The sequence below is a fragment of the Lipophrys pholis genome (genome assembly GCF_963383615.2).
Source record: "Lipophrys pholis genome assembly, chromosome: 14".
NCBI lineage: Eukaryota > Metazoa > Chordata > Actinopteri > Blenniiformes > Blenniidae > Lipophrys > Lipophrys pholis.
The window spans coordinates 22,881,496-22,899,876 of record NC_137633.1 but is presented as its reverse complement, the minus strand read 5'-3'; the positions used below and the strand labels follow the sequence as shown (position 1 = coordinate 22,899,876).

The window sequence follows — 18,381 nt, the reverse complement described above, 5'->3', positions numbered from 1 at the left end:
GAGAATAATTAAATAAAATAACAGTATTTTATCACTGTATCGACAGTATAATAAAACAATGATGGTGGAAGAGCTCAAACTGGGAACACATCGAAAAAAGAATAATAATGAAGAGTAATTGTGTTCAAAGGTTCACTTAATGTTTTGAATTTATGTGAAAGGGAAGTAAATTCTTAATTATTCACCTTTTTATTCAATATTGAACTAAAAACATGTAAAATCGTATTGTTTACAGAGAAATTAAATACAGTTTCAATGAATGAAGGAGTGAGGAAACATAATAATCAGATTTTCGGGACTCGTCGTGTTTCTTTGTTTTTTTTAGGGCACTTCCTCCTCCTGAGCTCCTCGCTTGCCGCTGAGGATTCTGGGAGATGTGAATTCCGCCTGACCAGCCCGGTCCTGCCAGGAAGCAGCTCGCACTGCTCCCTGCAGGTGGCCGTGTTCGAGTCCGGCACGGTGGAAGGAAACCTCACGCTCCTGATCAAACCTGTGCTCTCAGGTTTCACTGTTCACTCTGAAGTTCTTCACCACAGGAGGCCAGACGACCGCAGGTCCGCAGAAACACTACCCACAATGCACCTGGCCTTTAATGTGCTCATTCATTTATCAGTGCATTTCTTATTGATGTCTCTTGACTGATTGAAAAGCTTGTCGGGTTGAGGTCGGCCTTGTCGAATGAATGAAAGGCTGCAATGAAATGTGACACGGGGCTTCAGACGGAGGAAGGGCACACAAACTAATACATTTACTTCTGTGCCTCTGAAGTTAAATGAGGAAAAAATTCCCCCATTGGCCATGTGGGACAAACCGAAGAACTGAGGCGAGCGGGGGCCGCGGCCCCCCGGGTATTGTTTGAGAAATGTGGACAGGGATTTCCTATTGATCCCATGCCGAGGCGCAGCCGGCTCTGCAGCAGCTGAGAGCCTCTCTGCTCTGCAGACGCAGACTGAAAATGAATTTATATGTAATTGGTCACGACGGAGGAGGGATGGACGGAATAGCAATGAGTCTGTACTCTGGCCTTCGTACTGTCTGTGGAGTAATGCACTGTGCAATCTAATCACACACACGCACACACACACACACACACACACACACACACACACACACACACACACACACACACACACACACACACACACACACACACACACACACACACACACACACACTCACTCGTATTCCATACAAAACAGTAAATAGAGCTACTGGAAGCACTGGTTACTTAAAGCACATTAACCATTAAGTGCTTTGTACTTTTACTTGAGTATTTTTTTCAAACATGATTCTTATAATAGCTGAGTATCAGTTTTAACTTCTCATTCCTCCTGTGATTTATAAGTGCATTAATTATTTCTACTGCTGCTACAACGATGAACCACATTAACATCAATCTATTTAGGGAATCCTGACCACTATGGCTGACGTGCTTGCACTCCCGTGGCCCATCCTATAGATTAGGAAATTAATCTGTATGTACTCCCTATCGAACCCGCCACAATAAAAACATGTTAAAAGCTTTAGAAGAAGTGATTTCTGTCTAACCTTCTCTTTCATGCAGTGATCACGTCTGTCCACAAAGATATTCCTGGATGTTGTGAGCTGCTGCAGACTGTTGTTGCCTGCTTGTTGCAGGGCTGAGTGGGAGGTCCTGGACGCCGCCATTGGACAGGTGGACGAACCCTTTCAGGTGACGCTGCTCTACACTTCCTGCGTCCGAGAGGAGGAAGCCTCCGTGGCTCTGGACTCTCTGGAGTTCTTCCACTGTGAATCAGGTGAGTTTCCACTCAGACCAGATGTCGCAACGACAGTTTTTCTTTGATGAGCGACCCAAACAGACTAGATGGGGATCCAGCTGTGCACGTTGTTCAAACTCGGAAGTTACTGTTGGTTCATGTCTGGAAACACGTGTTTGGAGTTTCTACAGCAGGAGAAAGAAGATTTTGTCCTGAGATCAGATGCCACCGTGTAACGTCAAGATGTAACTCTGCACACACACCCTGGTATCTCCATTAGATGTGTGTGTGTGTGTGTGTGTGTGTGTGTGTGTGTGTGTGTGTGTGTGTGTGTGTGTGTGTGTGTGTGTGTGTGTGTGTGTGTGTGTGTGTGTGTGTGTGTGTGTGTGTGTGTAACATTGCAGAGGACCCGTTTCTGAAGCTGAGTGCTCCTTGTGGGGACTCCTTCCACTGCGAACACTCGGGCGGCTGCATCGACCCCAGTCAAGTGTGTAACTTCCACACAGACTGTCCTTTAGGGGAGGACGAGGGATTCATCTGCGGTGAGGCGCTCTTCACTCTCCCACTGGAAATCAAAGGCTGCGAAACATGTTGACAGATGAAAAAGGGTTTTGACACGACTTCATCTGCACCGCTGGACCGAATCTGAGACTGTCGGCAATGTACATAAATATGTTTGCTTTTGTGAGAGTTCTGCAGGGACCATATATCATACAGTGAAGTGAAACGCATGTCTGCGAGGAGGCTATAATTCATGTGTGTTTACTGTTAAAGTTAAATCCTAAAATTGTAAATCGTTGGCCCGATTATTTTAGACCGAAATCTATTTAACAATTTGTTCGAAACCGATCGGTCTCCTGCGGACTCCTTCATGTGTGTGGAAAACAACAGGCCTTGGAGAAAGTGTCTGTTCAGAAAGTCAAGGAGCACTTCACAGTCTGACCGATTACCCGTTTCCTTCCCCTCTGTGGAAACATCAATCAATTCTGTACAAAGAACAACATTTCACCCACGGCGAGACTCAAAAGGCCTCGTCTGAGTAATGAAATCAATGTAGCGACGGCTATTTACGGCCGCTGAGCTGCCGATCCCCGGGGGAAGGGACTCGGCGCTCGGCGACGCCGTCGTCGTTTCGATGGACCCTCGTGTGAGTGCTCGTAGAAAACGTTCCCTCTGCGATGTCAAACTTCAGGCGCACTGCAGCAAACGGCTCCTCGTCGTCTCACCGAGCGTCAGACAGACAGTTTGTGGGTCCAACAGAGAAACGTCCGATATGTTTAGTGTCACTTGTTTTATTTGCACTGAAATAACGAGAAAAGAAGAAGAGGTAGTTCTGTTCTTACCAGAAAATACTCGAAACTCTAAATTTGACAACAGGATTACTTAAAACCAGTACAGTTATCTGTGCATGCAGCAAGTACATATTACTTGATCAGACATCTTGAAATAAGGCTTTTAAATTCAGATTTAAGATTATACAGTAAAAAATGAATAAATCAAGGACTAAAAATATGTAAATGACTTTTAAAACAAGTCAAATTATCTGTCATGCGTAACAATTAGATTTTAAGTCTTGGGAAGTGTCAAATAATTAGCAGTGCACAGATTAAACCCCTTAAATTAGAATTCAGTGGAAACTTTACATTTCCATTATACAGGACTGTCTCAGAAAATTAGAATATTGTGATAAAGGTCTTTATTTTCTGTAATGCAATTAAAAAACAAAAATGTCATACATTCTGGATTCATTACACATCAACTGAAATATTGCGAGCCTTTTATTATTTTAATATTGCTGATTATGGCATACAGCTTAAGAAAACTCAAATGTCCTATCTCAAAAAATTAGAATATTTCCTCAGACCAAGTAAAAAAAAAAAGATTTATAACAGCAAAACAAAATCAAACATTTGAAAATGTCAATTAATGCACTCAGTACTTGGTTGGGAACCCTTTTGCACGGATTACTGCATCAATGCGGCGTGGCATGGAAGCAATCAGCCTGTGGCATTGCTGAGGTGTTATGGAGGCCCAGGATGCTTCAATAGCGGCCTTTAGCTCATTTGCATTATTGGGTCTGGTGTCTTTCAGCTTCTTCTTCACAATACCCCACAAATTCTCTGTGGGGTTCAGGTCAGGGGAGTTGGCAGGCCAATCGAGGACAGTAATGCCATGGTCAGTACACCAGTTACTGGTGGTTTTGGCACTGTGGGCAGGTGCCAGATCATGCTGGAAAATGAAATCATCATCTCCATAGAGCTTTTCAACAGATGGAAGCATGTAGTGCTCTAAAATCTCTTGGTACACAGCTGCATTGACTCTGGACTTGATGAAACACAGTGGACCAACACCAGCAGCTGACATGGCTCCCCAAACCATTGCTGACTGTGGGAACTTCACACTGGATTTCAAGCAACTTGGATTGTGCTCCTCTCCAGCCTTCCTCCAGACTCTAGCGCCTTGACTTCCAAATGAAATACAAAACTTGCTTTTGTCTGAAAACAGGACTCTGGACCACTCTGCAACTGTCCAGTGCTTCTTTTCCATAGCCCAAGTCAGACGCTTCTTCCGTTGTCTTGAGTTCAGGAGTGGCTTGACCATGGGAATACGGCTATTGTAGCCCATTTCCCGGACACGTCTGTGAACGGTGGCTTTTGATACCTGGACTCCAGCTTCAGTCCACTGTCTTTGAAGCTCCCCCAAATTCTGGAAGTGGCTCTTCTTCACAATGCTGTTAAGGCTGCGGTCCTCTCTCTTGGTTGTGCAGCGTTTCCTGCCACATTTCCTCCTTCCAACAGACTTTTTGTGAATGTGCTTTGAAACTGCACTCTGTGAACAGCCTGCTCTTTTAGAAATTTCTTTTTGTGTCTTACCCTCCTGATGGAGGGTGTCAATGATGGTCCTCTGGACAGCAGTCAGGTCAGCAGTCTTCCCCATACTTGTGATTTAGTTTACTGAACCAAGCTGAGTGTTTTTAAAGGCTCAGGGAAACCCTTGCTGGTGTTTCGAGTTAATTAGACGATTCAAGTGATTAGTTAAATAGCCTGCAAGTATACTTTTTCATGATATTCTAATATTTTGAGATAGGATATTTGAGTTTTCTTAAGCTGTATGCCATAATCAGCAATATTAAAATGACAAAAGGCTTGCAATATTTCAGTTGATGTGTAATGAATCCAGAATGTATGACATTTTCATGTTTTTAGTTGCATTACAGAAAATAAAGGACTTTAACACAATATTCTAATTTTCTGAGACAGTCCTGTACGTATATATTTCAAGATACAACATGATTTTTTAATATTTAATGAACAAAAAGCCAAAATTATAATAAAATGAAAAATGTATGCTTGAACGTTTATAGTTTCTGACTTATATATATAAAAAGTAGTCGTTTTTCCAATTAAATTCTCTTTTTTTTTAAACCCACCTGAACACTGGTTTGATTCAGGTTTTATCTTCACATCAAGAACCAGCCGGACATGGAGCAGGGGGGTCAGGGGAGGGCTTTTCCCATCACGGTTATTTTAGAAGACTTTATGGAATATCAATTTTAAAGCCTCTAATTAAAAAGAGTTTGGCTTTGAAGATGGATTACTTTTCCCACTGAGCCCTAAAATCCATTAAAAAGGAAATCTTGCAAAAAAAAAGCAGGAAATCTAAACTGGACTCAATGTGCTCAAACTACGACAATGTGAGGTGGATGGATCGATGATTCATAGATACCAAAAGGTTACAAACAAGAGAACAAATGAATGATTCCAGTTAGTGTATGGATGGCTTACCTAGAGATCTTTTTCTCCTGCATGTCGGTTCAGAGACTGTTGGATAATTCATCATAGCTTCAAGTTGTTGGAAAAAAGCTTTCACTTTGCAGCTGGCTCACGTCTTCCTGTTTTTTAGCCGTATGTAAAAAAAAAAAAAAAAAAGATCCTTTCTGACTGTGAAACGTGGAAATCAGGACACTCTGACCTGCTCCAAGTTTGTCTTTAGTTCAGGAAGAAGAGAGGAGAGTTGAGTAGCGAGTCCATTTTCACATTTAAAAAAAAACCCCTCAAAGATATAATTTGTACTCCTCAGTCTTTTGCAAAACGCGTTATTTGCTTTGGAGGAAGACTCGGGGGCCTGAGGTGGCTGTTCTAACGGCGGGGGGTCCCTGTTGTGCTGAAATATGAGAACGATCTGCTGCTTCCTTCACAGATGCTCTTCCCTTTGGCTCCTACTGCTCGTTCGAAGGAGATTCGTGTGGCTGGTCGGTTTCCAGGCAGCGCTCCGGCTGGAGGAGGGTCGCTGGAGACGAGCTTCTGGAGAGAGAAGACATGCAGGGTGTCACTCTGCAGCGCACACCAGGTCTGCTCTGTGTGTGTGTGCGTGCGTGCGTGCGTGCGTGTGTGTGTGTGTGTTTTTATTTCTGCCTCTCCGGTGAAATTTCTTCCCCAAACAACAACATCTTAAGATTAAAACATCAAATGTCTCAAACTGAAAACAGTCGGAATCCCTTTCATTTAGTCTCCAGCAGGATTGTATCTTTTTTGTTCCGTCTGCAGCTAAAAGGAGAAAAGATCACTTCCATATGAAGGCACGGTGAATAACGTTCATGTGGATGGGCTGAAGAACAGATTCCTCACCGCCAGTGTTGGAATGTTAAAACAGCCTTTCTGCAGTTTTTGTTAGTAACACTTGCTGTGAGCTGTGTTACGCTGATAGAGTCGCTGATGTTTATCAGCTCTTTCCTCTCATTGCTTTTGTTGTGAATGGAAACTGTTACAGAGCTGCTGTCTCTCTTTCTCCATGTCTTACTGTGAGCTTTACCCGAATCCTTTTCCTTAACAGTGGCGCTGATCCATTCACTGCCTGAAATATACATGAAGTTTCCATTTTTTTAAAAGCTGTCTGACTCTGCATTTGCGGGCAGCAAAGCCATGTGCACAATATTCATACGTCCCAATTAGATGAATCCATTCCTCACAATGGAGTAAGTACAATTCAAGATACAAAAAAGGCACCACAAATACAGGATATAAACACTAAATCTGAGGAGAGAATTACTTAAAACTAGTGAAATTATTTGTCTGTGCAGAAAGTAAATTTTTTTACATGATAGCAAATCTTAAAATAGATTTTTAGATTTAGATTTAAGATCATACTGTAAAATCAAGGGCCAAAAATAAGCAAATACCTTTTAAAACAAGCTAAATGATCCCGCGTGTCTAAAAATGAGATTTTAAATCTTGACAAGTGCCGAATAATATGCAGTGTTCTTAACATGTTTCAAGGACAATAAATTCAAAGGAATTGCTATGCAGGTCAAGAGTTGTACAAATAAGTCGTCAGTAGTCATTGTGTGTATATGTTAGTGAATAGGCTCAAAACCAATGAAATACTTTTTTTTTTTTTTTTTTTTAAATCCATAACGTAAGAAAGCAAGGCACTATAGAACCCAGCAGCATGTTAAAGATCAGACAGAACAGGGCAGAGTGGACCGAGGGGTGGGAAAGCACTTTAACGTCTCACTGCACTTTAGACCTCGAACAGTTACTGTTAGTTTTCTACTCAAGTACAGGTACTCATGTAAAAATAGACTCTGGGATTGATTTAACTTCAACTTTCAAAAGCAAGGAAGGGCAGGTGTGATGATATAAACCAGATTAGAGACATCAAACAGTCCATGTTACTAATAATCACAGTTCTTCGGTCTGGAGTCTTTCATGGAAACATGAAGTAAAAGTACAAAAAAATAAAAAATAATAAAACCACACAAGAGCAAACAAAATGATAAAAACAATCCAGCAAATTAGAACATGAATACATACGTCTTCAGGGTTTTAGACAAGTGCAATGAGACGTGCAAGTGGTGGCCGAGAAGTTCAGGGAGGAAGTTCTTAGGTTCCATCTCCACTGTGGACTGTGAGTCCCTGAGCCTGACCCTTGACCCCGTTTAATATTACTATTGTAACACAGTAATACCATGTTTTATTGACCAACTCGCTTATTGGACTCAGATTCAATTTGTATCACAAGTTTGAGTCAGAAACCGAAGCATTTTCTTTAGTAAAAACAAATAATAATGAAACAATAGATGTAAACTTACATTTATTCTCGTGTCGCTCGTGTGAAATTGTTGGGTTTTGCCTGTAAAAGTGCCTTGAAGTGAGTGTTGTTTTTGGTGTTATATAAATAAAGTTGAATTGAGTTGATTTGAATTGAAGAATCTAAGGACAAAATAAGGAGACCATTGTCTTCATACGTAGGGAGGCAAAGAAAGAATTGTGAGAAAAGTGGATATTCAAGTATCATAACAGAAGTACTTTTGACTCTTCACACCTCTGTAAAGACATAACTGCAAGCCAGCATAATCCTAATCCTAACAGAATTCACAATGTGCATTAATTAAAAGATAACATAACAGCCATAACCTGATGAATGTCCCGCTTTGCTTCCCTCAGGTCACATCTTGTTTCTGCAGGTTGGGGAGAGTAACTCCCTCCAGGAGGCCTCCGTCTCCAGCTCTGCGTTCCCTCGCCCAGTCTCCACCGCGGCCTGCCAGGTCCGCTCTTTCCTTCACCGAACTCTTTTATTTGTCCCGCTTCTTTCCTGCCACAGGTCTTTCTCAATCTCTGCCTCCCTGCCTGTGCAGATGCGCTTCTCCCTGTACGTGTACGGTGAATTTAACGGCTCGCTGTTGGTGGCCGTAGAGGAGAACGGGACCGCCACGGCGCCGCTGGTCTGGGAGAGAAACGGTCCCTGGACGGACGACTGGGAGGCCGTCGCCCTGCAGCTGACCGGCCTCCAGCACGAGTAAGAAACCGCTAATAGAAAGGTCAAGGAGCAGCGAACATCTGGACAGCTGCAGTGCCAGACATGAGGATTTTACTTTGCTTGTTTCTTCTCGCGTCACTGATAATCAAGGAAGGGCTCATTTTAAATCAGTGGTTGGCGGGTTGGGGAAACATTAAAAACTTCAGGGAGACTGAGCAGTAGATGATTCTTCCTAACAATAGTTTAAATTTAACCACTTACAGGTAATCCATTGAAATTGTAATACTTAAACACCGACCAGAATGAATCACACGTCTTAAAAACTCTCTTTTTTCATGAAAAACTTTCTATTCCTGCTCCAGACTGACTACATATGATGATGATGATCATCATCATAATGATGATGATGATGATGATCATAATGATGATGCACTGAAAGCTTTGGGAATACGTTTGAACTCTGGTCTTATGTGTCCAATGCTTGACTCATGCACAGTCTGTCACACTTTATGGTGTTTTTTCATGCTTCAATCATGTGAACTGACAGGAGGAAAACCGATGAGTTTTTTTTCCACAGCAAAGAGGGCAAAACAAACTCCTATCTCAAAATGTAAAACAAAGAATGGTAAAGTTATAAGATTGTCTTTTGCATTGGTTTTACTCGCTGAGCTGAGTTCAGATAATAAGAGATGTGCGCGTGTGTGGGAATTAAAAATACATCTTAATGTGTCACTGTAACGTGTTAATGTTGTCAGTTTTAATTCATCAAAACACACATCTTTTCAACTGAACTGGTTTTAACTGAAGTAGACACACACAAAACCCATTAAATTAAATGTTATTTGCACAGCACCAAAACAGCAGGGTCATCTGAAGGCAATTTACTGAGGAAAACCCAAAAGACCAACATGAGCAAGTAGAGGAGGAAAGGAAAAACTCCCTTTAAACAGGGAGAAACTTGCAGAACCAGACCCTCAGGTGGAGACTCTGCATTGGAAAAACTCCCTATAAACAGGGAAAAACCTGCAGAACCAGACCCACAGGTGGAGAGTCTGCGTCGGTGAAACATCACTGCATGACTAGTGGAAGAAGTGCAGTAAAGTTCTCCCAGCAGTCTAAACCTAGAGCAGCTGAACCCTCCTGAACTGTAAGCTTTATGTGGTATGGCCCAGAAAATATAACTAGTTTTAGTGGAGAACGACCAGAGTCACCGTTGCCGCGGTTTCAGACTAAATGATGGGCTTGTTTCACAACATGGCATCAAACAAACCATCTGCAGCGCCAGGAGATGTCAGTGTGGACACACCCCTACAGGAATGTACAGGAACTACAGCTTGATATCCCTGCAGGTTTCACGTGAAGGTGACGGCGGTGTGGGCGCGAGGCTCCAGCGCTGATGTTGCTCTGGATGATATCGCCGTAGGAGCTGCCTGCTTCAGCACAGGTGAGCTGTTAGTGTCTCATGTAATGAAGGTAATGGCTGAATAACCCTGTCAAATAAAAATGGTGTCAAAGTATTAACAAGCTGTAAATAAGGTGTCAGGGTCTGACCCTTCTGTCTGCCAGCGTTGCTGCGTGTTGCATTTTGTGTTTTTAATTCCAACATCGACGTCAGGGGATTTAAAACATTTTTTATTTATTTACAAGCCTCTTTTAATAAACACGAAACATCTGTTTTCATTTGTGAATGGTTTAAGGTAAACTCTGCTTAAAACCTCCTGAGAGCAGAGGGGTTGGTGTCTGTTACTGGTGTGTGTGTGTGTGTGTGTGTGTGTAAGGTTAACTCAGGATTACAGACTAATTTTAACAGGCAGTTGATGTGTTTTCCATGAAGCCGTTCTGGCCTCAGTCTGCAGTGGGACCTTGTTGTGCTCGTAATGTTAATCTACTGCCAAGTCCAATTTACGGACGTTCCACTGGTTTGTGGGAAGAGTTTGGACTTCTGCAACCCTTGGACTTTACACATTTGTTTGGATTTTGAGGTTTTAGTCTTTCATTCATACAGAATCAACAAATGCGACATGCACTTGTGGTTAACATGGTTACTGTTTAATAATGACTTCTTGGATACATGAACATGAGGCTTTATAAGATCTGGAAAATGGGATCCATCAAACATTGAATTAGCAAATTCAGTATAAACAAGTAAGGATTGACAGTAAGGAGATATTTGTACACAAGAGTTGAGTTTGACAGGAGAGAGTTTAGACAGCGTGTCGGCCGCCCCTGCAGAGCCACACGCTGATTATTCCTTCAGAAAATCTATAAATATCTGTATGTTGTAAACGAGTGAAAAGAATTCACGGTGCTCAGTGGTGATTCTCAGTAACCAGAACAACAGTTTTCCTTTGTTCTCTGACAGTTTCTCTGTGATATTAATGTGCGATCCAGTGAAGGGCAGGATTACTATGACTTCTGTACTCTTCTTTTCCTCAGATCTCAACTCTCTGCTGCCCTTGACCGACTTTGAGGACTTCTTGAGTCCTCTTCCCGAGCCGTCTGCTTCAGGTAGCGTGCAGCAGTTGAGACTTCGTCTACTGGGAAATACATTTAAATCAGTTTTGCATGCAGAAATCACCTCCCAGGTTCCGGATCCACTCTCACAATACGTCTAGTTTGAAGGTTGTCTGCTGTCGAACCCGAGCGGAGGCTTTTAATTCAATCTGCAATCTGTCACATAACACCAGGGCGCAATGTCCAGTGACTCTGGTAGATCTGGTCGTCGTGTCCGACTCTGTGGTTAAAGGTGCAGTTTGTGGGAAACGATCTTCAGGTTGTTGCAGAGAATCGTCTAACCACAGCCGGATCAGGGCTGTAACGTCGCTTCATGAGTGAGACTATTTGAGCTTTTGTCAACTACGAACAAATTGGTGAAAATCTGAGGAACAGCGACTCACTGCTGCCACCCAGTGTTTAAAAGTGGCAGTGCTTAAATGGTGACCGGTGTATTTTTAAAGATCTCCTATTATCCAGCTTTTCAACAATTTTACATGAGTCTCTTACAAAAACGTTGTGTTCAAAGTTTATTTCCTCAAATCCAGCCTTTCCTTGATTTTCCTCCAGTTGAATATTGGATCCTATGAGCTGCATTCACAATCTGCTGTGTCTGTGTGAGCTGGACTGGCTCCACCCACACATGTCCACCTTGGGAAGGGGAGGAAGCGCTTCCTGTCATGGTGCCATGTGCCAGAGCAGAGCTGCCTAATTGTGGGAGGAGTCAAAGGGAGGGACTATCTTTATTGGGATTGGCTAAACCCCTGATGACACTATATAGGGTTTGATTTCTGATTGGCTGGTTGAAGCAACACACTTTTTAAAAACAGAAACAAGCCAGAGAGAGAGAGAGGACAGACTGTCTTCACTTCTGGGACATCATTCCAGGTATGGGGAGGATTATTACTGTTGGAAAACCTTTAGAAAGCTCCTACACGTTGCGACTTTCGGCCGTTGCAGACAAAGATAACAATTGTGATCGAAATGTGATCTTTGGTTGTGGATCTAAATCGGTGGTCGTACGTCATACAGTGAGCCCAGATCAAGGTCGGCCGATGTCGTGGTCCTACGCTTGTTATCAGTACAGATATTTGGGGCGATCGTAGCTGCTGCTGCGACCTGCTGCTGCTTCCTGTTTGTTTCGTTTACATGTCGTGTGTTTTGTTTGAAAAAGAAAGATCATCACAGTGAGTGCTAAAGTAAAATGTCAGTAGATGTTAACAAGTACTTCAAGCTTCTGTTGCAAAATTACCATCCCAGGTTGTCCTCTCTATCTGAGTCACGGCCGCGTCCGTATTCTTCTCCTCCTTCTCCATTTTCTGGGATTTCGTTCCAAACACATAAATGTCACAACGGCGTGGCTCCGTTCGTGTTTATGTTTAGGACGTGTTATTCTTCAGCATTCACGTCGACTGGCGTCGGCGTAGGCTGCGATTCAGTTTGTGTTTCCGTCGTCCAATCTGCACACAGCAAACTTCATGTCGTGGAATCAGACTATTTAGATCCGTGTCACACAGTGTGGCGAGCTGTGAACTTAGAAGACTGTTAAAATGGCACCGTCTGTAGGAGCCTTTACACAATAACCTTGACGTCTCCTGATTTCAAATGAATTTTCCATCTTGTTTTTGTAGAGGTTTCTCTGATGACCTGGTGGTTTAACTCTTGCGGTGCCAGTGGACCTCAGGGCCCGACACAGGCCCAGTGCGACAGCACCTACAGGAACAAGAACGTCAGCGTGACTGTGGGGAAGGACGGCTCTTTGAAAGGAGTGCAGATGTGGAGAGTGCCTGCTACGAACAGATACCTGTAAGTGTTTCATTTATCACAAGTCTCAAGCAAAAGATCCGGTGCGAATACTAAAAGACACAACATCTTTACCCAAACCTCCTAAACTCCTGTTTCAACCAGTTCAGGTGTTGATACTAAAACATCTGATCAAGTAACTTTACTGGCAGTAACATGACTGAATATATGAGAAAAGGCAGCAGTTATTCAGAAAGAAAAATGTTGTTTGAAATTGGGTTCAAGCTTCAGATGTAGAAGAAAAGTACGAGTCTATTTATGATACAACTGTGTGATGGAGTTTTTGTCAGGTGAGGCCGGGACTCATGATGTTTTCATTTATGTTCTTTTTATTGGAGCCAATCAATGATCCATTAAAGTGTAAACTGCAGTGTGGATAAAACCCCCTGCTGTGAAGAAGTGGCTCATTTCTGTTAATGCAGCTTCATGTCAAGTGACACACAATCTACTTAAAGTAGGGATGCACTGATAGCACTTTTCTATTAAAGGACGAGTACGAGTCCTGACATTTACACGATACTGAGTACCGATACGAGTGCTTAGTGAACGCCGTGAGGCCTAAGTAATGTTCTGTATGCAAACCATACATATAGGCTTGGTATCGTTGATGAGTGTATCAGTTTTTGAAAACGTGAAAAACAACTTTCATCAAAGTTGCTGTTCTCTTCATGCTGAAAGACGTTTCTTCCACTGGCTCACCACCGCTTTCATTTGTAGATTTTATTAGAATTGATTTTATGTGTTCTCACCCTTCTTAGGGCTTTCGGGCTCCAAATATCAAATTCATAAAATACATCACGTAGTATTCAAGACGCGAGTATATATAACAAAAGCGTTTGCATTCAGCAAGCCGAAGATATTTCAGATACAAAATCTAATGGAGGTTCAAAGTGAGTCGTCGCTATTCGACGGGGAATTAAATGATTGAACTATTGAAATGTTTGGAAGCACACGGAAATCAATTTTGTAAGGTACAAATATCAAGATTCATTTTATTTGATGATTATTTTATCCCTTCTCATGACGACAACTGACGGCATCGGCCTGACTTACTATGTATTACTGTTGAGCTAAAAACCTCCACAAACACATACGTTTTCATACGTTGATCAAATGTCCAAAAAAATAAATCCAAACCTTCTTGTCTGTTCTTTTTCAGGCAGTTTTTATTGTTCCCTTTTGTTATTTAAGGTCTAGTATAATTAGCATGCTTTGGTTGAATTGTATTTGAATGAAACACGTACAGAATTGTACAATATAAAAAAAACAAGTGAAATAAAACACACAGAACTGAGTCATTCCAGCAGATTGTGTGGCGTGTGAAAACGCATGTGAGTTCAGTGCTTTTACATGTATTTTTATGACAAACAGCAGGGAGATTGCAGGTCACTTACATTCATACTGAAGCGGCATCAAATCCAAGGTTGAACGTATTTCCCTAAGTATCCACCATTTTTCCTGGTTTTCCTGCAAAGCTGAGGCCTTCAGGACGTGACTCCCTACCTTCATATGCAATCCAACAGAAAGGCAGATTATGTATCACCCAGATGTTTGCCAGGATTTATTTGTTTCAGGTCCTGAACCTCAGACTGCCTGATCATGTGGATCAGTGATCTACTGCTTTTATGTTATTTTACCCATCTCATCTTGTAATAGTTGTTTGTATAAGCCAGCGGTTCTGCCGTTGTCTCTCTTTATTATTCTTGCACTTAAATCACTGTAAAGCCGAATCATTTATTTGCTCAATTTGCTTGCGTCTTGAATTTTGAATTGCGAGGCGCATTTCAGTGGAATCCCATTGTTTTCCTGCCAGACCGCAACGTTAATAATTGTGTTTTCTTTTGCAAAGCCAGTGAGGAGACCTCTTTATCAAATTCACCACATGAAATAAAAAGAAAACAAGTGAAAAGGATAATATTCTAAGATTTGCAAGGTGCTGATCCTTTTCTGTCAAAACACAATCCTTAACGCAGTCAGTCACTCTGTCTGTTCATCAAACAGCTATGCTTTATTTGCTCAAGTTTGTGTGGGTACATTTATATTTACGTCGGCTCCAGAGAATGAATAAAAAATGTCTCACTGACAGAACTCAATCCATTTTGCGATCTCCACCAGGATCTCTGCTTATGGGGCCGCAGGTGGAAAAGGAGCCAAAAACCACAACAAACGCAACCACGGCGTCTTTATATCGGCCGTATTTCCTCTGGAGAAAGGAGAGATACTCTACATCTTGGTGGGCCACCAGGGAGAGGACGCGTGTCCCGGGGTGAGTAGGGTGAGGACGGACTGGGAGGATGGAGAGGGATTGACAGGGTGCAGCGTCTCGCTGGGATTTCCTGCCTGATGCAGACGAGGCCAGAGTGACCTAGATACAGTCTCATAGCCCGCTGGATTCATGAAGTCCTTTTCTCCTTCTCCCCTGTGGAGCCTCTCTCTCTCTCTCTCTCTCTCTCTCTCCAGAGAAATCCCCACACCCAGAAGATCTGCCTGGGAGAGTCGTCTGTGATTGAAGACAACCTGCGGGTGGAGGCTGGCGCCGAGTGGGCGGGGGGCGGAGGCGGAGGTGGGGGCGCCACATTTATCTTCAAGGTGACAAAAGGCGTTTTTTCCCCCATTTCAACTTATTGTTTGTGTGGATTTGTGGGCTGATAGGAATCAAACGAGCCTGCAGGAGTGCAGATCGTCACAGTCTGTAATCTCTGGGTTTAAATATAGACATGACAGGGGTCGTGTGTGGGTGTGTGTGTGTGTGTGTGTGTGTGTGTGTGTGTGTGTGTGTGTGTGTGTGTGTGTGTGTGTGTGTGTGTGTGTGTGTGTGTCTCATGGTGAACAGCGGGGGGGGTGAACCTGTGGCCCACCAGGGCGTCCAGTCCAGCCCACAGCATGAAGTTACAATGACCACTAATTACATTTAAGCACTTTTCAATAGAAGCAGCTACTATTTTCAATGTATTGAGTCGCTCACAGTTTTTATAATAGTAGGTAACATGCATGAGTCTGAAGCCAAAGAGATCAGCGATGCTGCAGTGTGAGTCAGTGAGGAGGCATTAACATCACAGTTGTAGTGAATGGAATTGTGAAAACATAAATGATCCATTATCGTGATCTCCCCGAAGAATGAATCAAAACAATAAACTCATTTGTTGTATTTTTTTCACCAGAGGTTTTCAGTGATTTTACAGCGTTAATTGACTCACACCTTTTATTCTGTGAAGAAATCAACCTGTTCAGGTTAGGTAATTAGATATTCAATGAAATGAAACATTCCTTATAAAGAACCTTGACCTCTTTGCACTAAAACTGTGGAAAACATTTTCCGTTTTCATTCTTTGTAGTTGATTAAACCTTTGTTTTACTGGACTGACACAGACTGAATGTGACCCTAACTAAAATAAAATGGTGAACACAGTTAAAATGAGTGACAGTGACGACGACGCGGTTAAGTCTCGGGTCCGCTTCCCCTCCTGCTTGATCATTTCTATGTATTTTCATCCCCTTTCACAGATTGAGAGTGAATGAGTGAATAAGTTCAAGCAGCATGTTTGCTTCAGACCAAGTGGTACTTTTCGGATGATTTCCAGATTTGCTCTTCTTTTTGCTTGTAAAGTCTGGTGCTTTAATAAAATTCACTGCATTTTTTTTTTTTACTCAATATTTTTTATATCCTTTTCCCTTTCTCTCTCCGTCGTCGTCTGATACACCCCTCCCTACTGCCTTCATCATCACTCGCTCCCTGGCTGAGTCAGATGGACGGAGGTGATCTGGTTCCGTTGCTAATCGCCGCTGGAGGAGGAGGAAACTCGTACCTGGAGGACCCGGAGTCCAGTCTGGACCAGATCCCACTGGAGCAGTATGAGAACAGCACAATCGCTCCCAGCACCAACGGTCAGACCGGAGCAGCAGGTACCTCACTTTACTTTACCACCGTCAACACCAACATACGATGAAACCAAGATTTTGATTTCTGACTCCTGAAGACTGCTGACACACTCACTTCTTTTAAATCAGGACTTAAAAAGTTCTTATTTTAACAGTCTGTCGAATAAACAATAGATAGACGGCCAGAGAGTTTATTCAGAACACAGACACAGTCTGCACACCGCTTGGCGCAGCGGCTGGTTCTGGATACAGGAAGTAGGCTGTGGCCATTATTGCTTTAAGTTGAACATTTTGAACGAGTGCACGAGTGACTTTCTGGGGTTCCCTGGGTTTCTGTTGAGAGATCGCAAACGTTCAAGATTCCCAAAAGTGAGATTGTGACATTCGAAGAGAAATCCTGAGAAACTCTTATTTCTGTTAATCAAGATCTCACTGGTTAGAACAAACTGGTGAGCTATTTGCTGAGGGAGGTTTGGGTTTCTGTTGGCACTGGGCGACTGAAGATGATGGCAGTCGGGACAGAGAAGGAGGTCTCTGTAAAGAGGAGAGGTCACTGCTGCCCCGCCTCTAAAGTCTCTCATCCAATCAGTGTGACCTTTCCTACCTTAATGGCACTTTGAAATTGATTGAAGGATCTACGGGGTCCCAATATGACCGTATGGTCAGTGGTTGTAAGAAACACTCAGTAAAATACTGAAAGATCTGGAGATTAAGATTAAGATTCTTCATTACTTGTTTTAATTTATTTATTTCATTTCTTTTAAAACATTAATGTGTTTCTTTTTATTATTAACGTCTTTATTTTTTTGTAAAGCTTTTCCATATTTCTTTAATTTCTTTGTAAAGCACTTTGAATTGACGTTTTTGAACGGCGCTCTATAAACAAATGTACTTGCAATACAAAGTACTGCGAGTAAAACTCTTTCACCTTTGAAGTAATATTTACAATTGTGACCATTGAAAATAGAGTCATCTTGACTTTATAGTTTGGTGATGTAGCATAATGACTGTCGGCCCCGAAAGATACTAACAACTTCATACAATAGACACGGTAAATAAAGGCCAAACAATAAGTACAGCAATCGTCAGAATCACAGAGTCTGGCAAGTTATGATAGAGATGCTGCAAATATTGAAAGTCTATTCATAACAAACACGACAGAGCGAGAGCCACTGTGATGTAACCTACAGCGTGTCGACATGACAAGACCCGCAATCTCTTTATCTGTTTGCTTCTTTTCTGCTATTCTCTTTTAATTCAAGCTCAGAGCACAAAGACGACATACACTGAATGGACAGAGCTTATGATTTACCAACAATCAAAAACTGCTATTAGAGACTCGACCTGACATTTTTACTGTGTATGATATAAAATATAGAATCACGTGTGTCAAGGGAAGTGCCCTCAAAGCAGGTTTAATCATTTAGTCCCAAGCATCACTCACAAGAACACACGCTAAATATTGTACATAAGTTTACATGACAAACTACACAAATAAAATAAAGTCCATAATTCTACGGTGCACCACTTTGACCAAGTCCATGATACGTCTAGTGATGAAACTTAGAATGCACCAAGAGAGAATCAGACCTCAGCAATATATCAACAAACTGTTCAGACTGACACCTGAAGTATCGACAAATGGGAGGAAATAAAAACAGGCCACCCAAAAAAGACACCCAATCAGGTTAAAGCGTCCTCTACAACA

The 18,381-nt window shown here is 42.3% G+C and overlaps 1 protein-coding gene across 1 annotated transcript in view; it reads left to right on the top strand.

Annotated features, from left to right (window-relative positions):
- ltk (leukocyte receptor tyrosine kinase) overlaps positions 1-18,381 on the top strand; it is a gene marked incomplete at its 3' end in the record, with an annotated part of 66,238 nt that overhangs the window by 24,097 nt on the left and 23,760 nt on the right. Inside the window, exons 4-15 of the mRNA XM_080480834.1 lie at positions 326-554; positions 1,639-1,778; positions 2,144-2,281; positions 5,940-6,089; positions 8,186-8,286; positions 8,377-8,537; positions 9,848-9,942; positions 10,935-11,006; positions 12,623-12,797; positions 14,910-15,060; positions 15,255-15,383; positions 16,541-16,697. Coding sequence (XP_080336960.1) covers positions 326-554; positions 1,639-1,778; positions 2,144-2,281; positions 5,940-6,089; positions 8,186-8,286; positions 8,377-8,537; positions 9,848-9,942; positions 10,935-11,006; positions 12,623-12,797; positions 14,910-15,060; positions 15,255-15,383; positions 16,541-16,697 — 1,698 coding nt within the window. The remainder of the gene's footprint in view (positions 1-325; positions 555-1,638; positions 1,779-2,143; positions 2,282-5,939; positions 6,090-8,185; positions 8,287-8,376; positions 8,538-9,847; positions 9,943-10,934; positions 11,007-12,622; positions 12,798-14,909; positions 15,061-15,254; positions 15,384-16,540; positions 16,698-18,381) is intronic.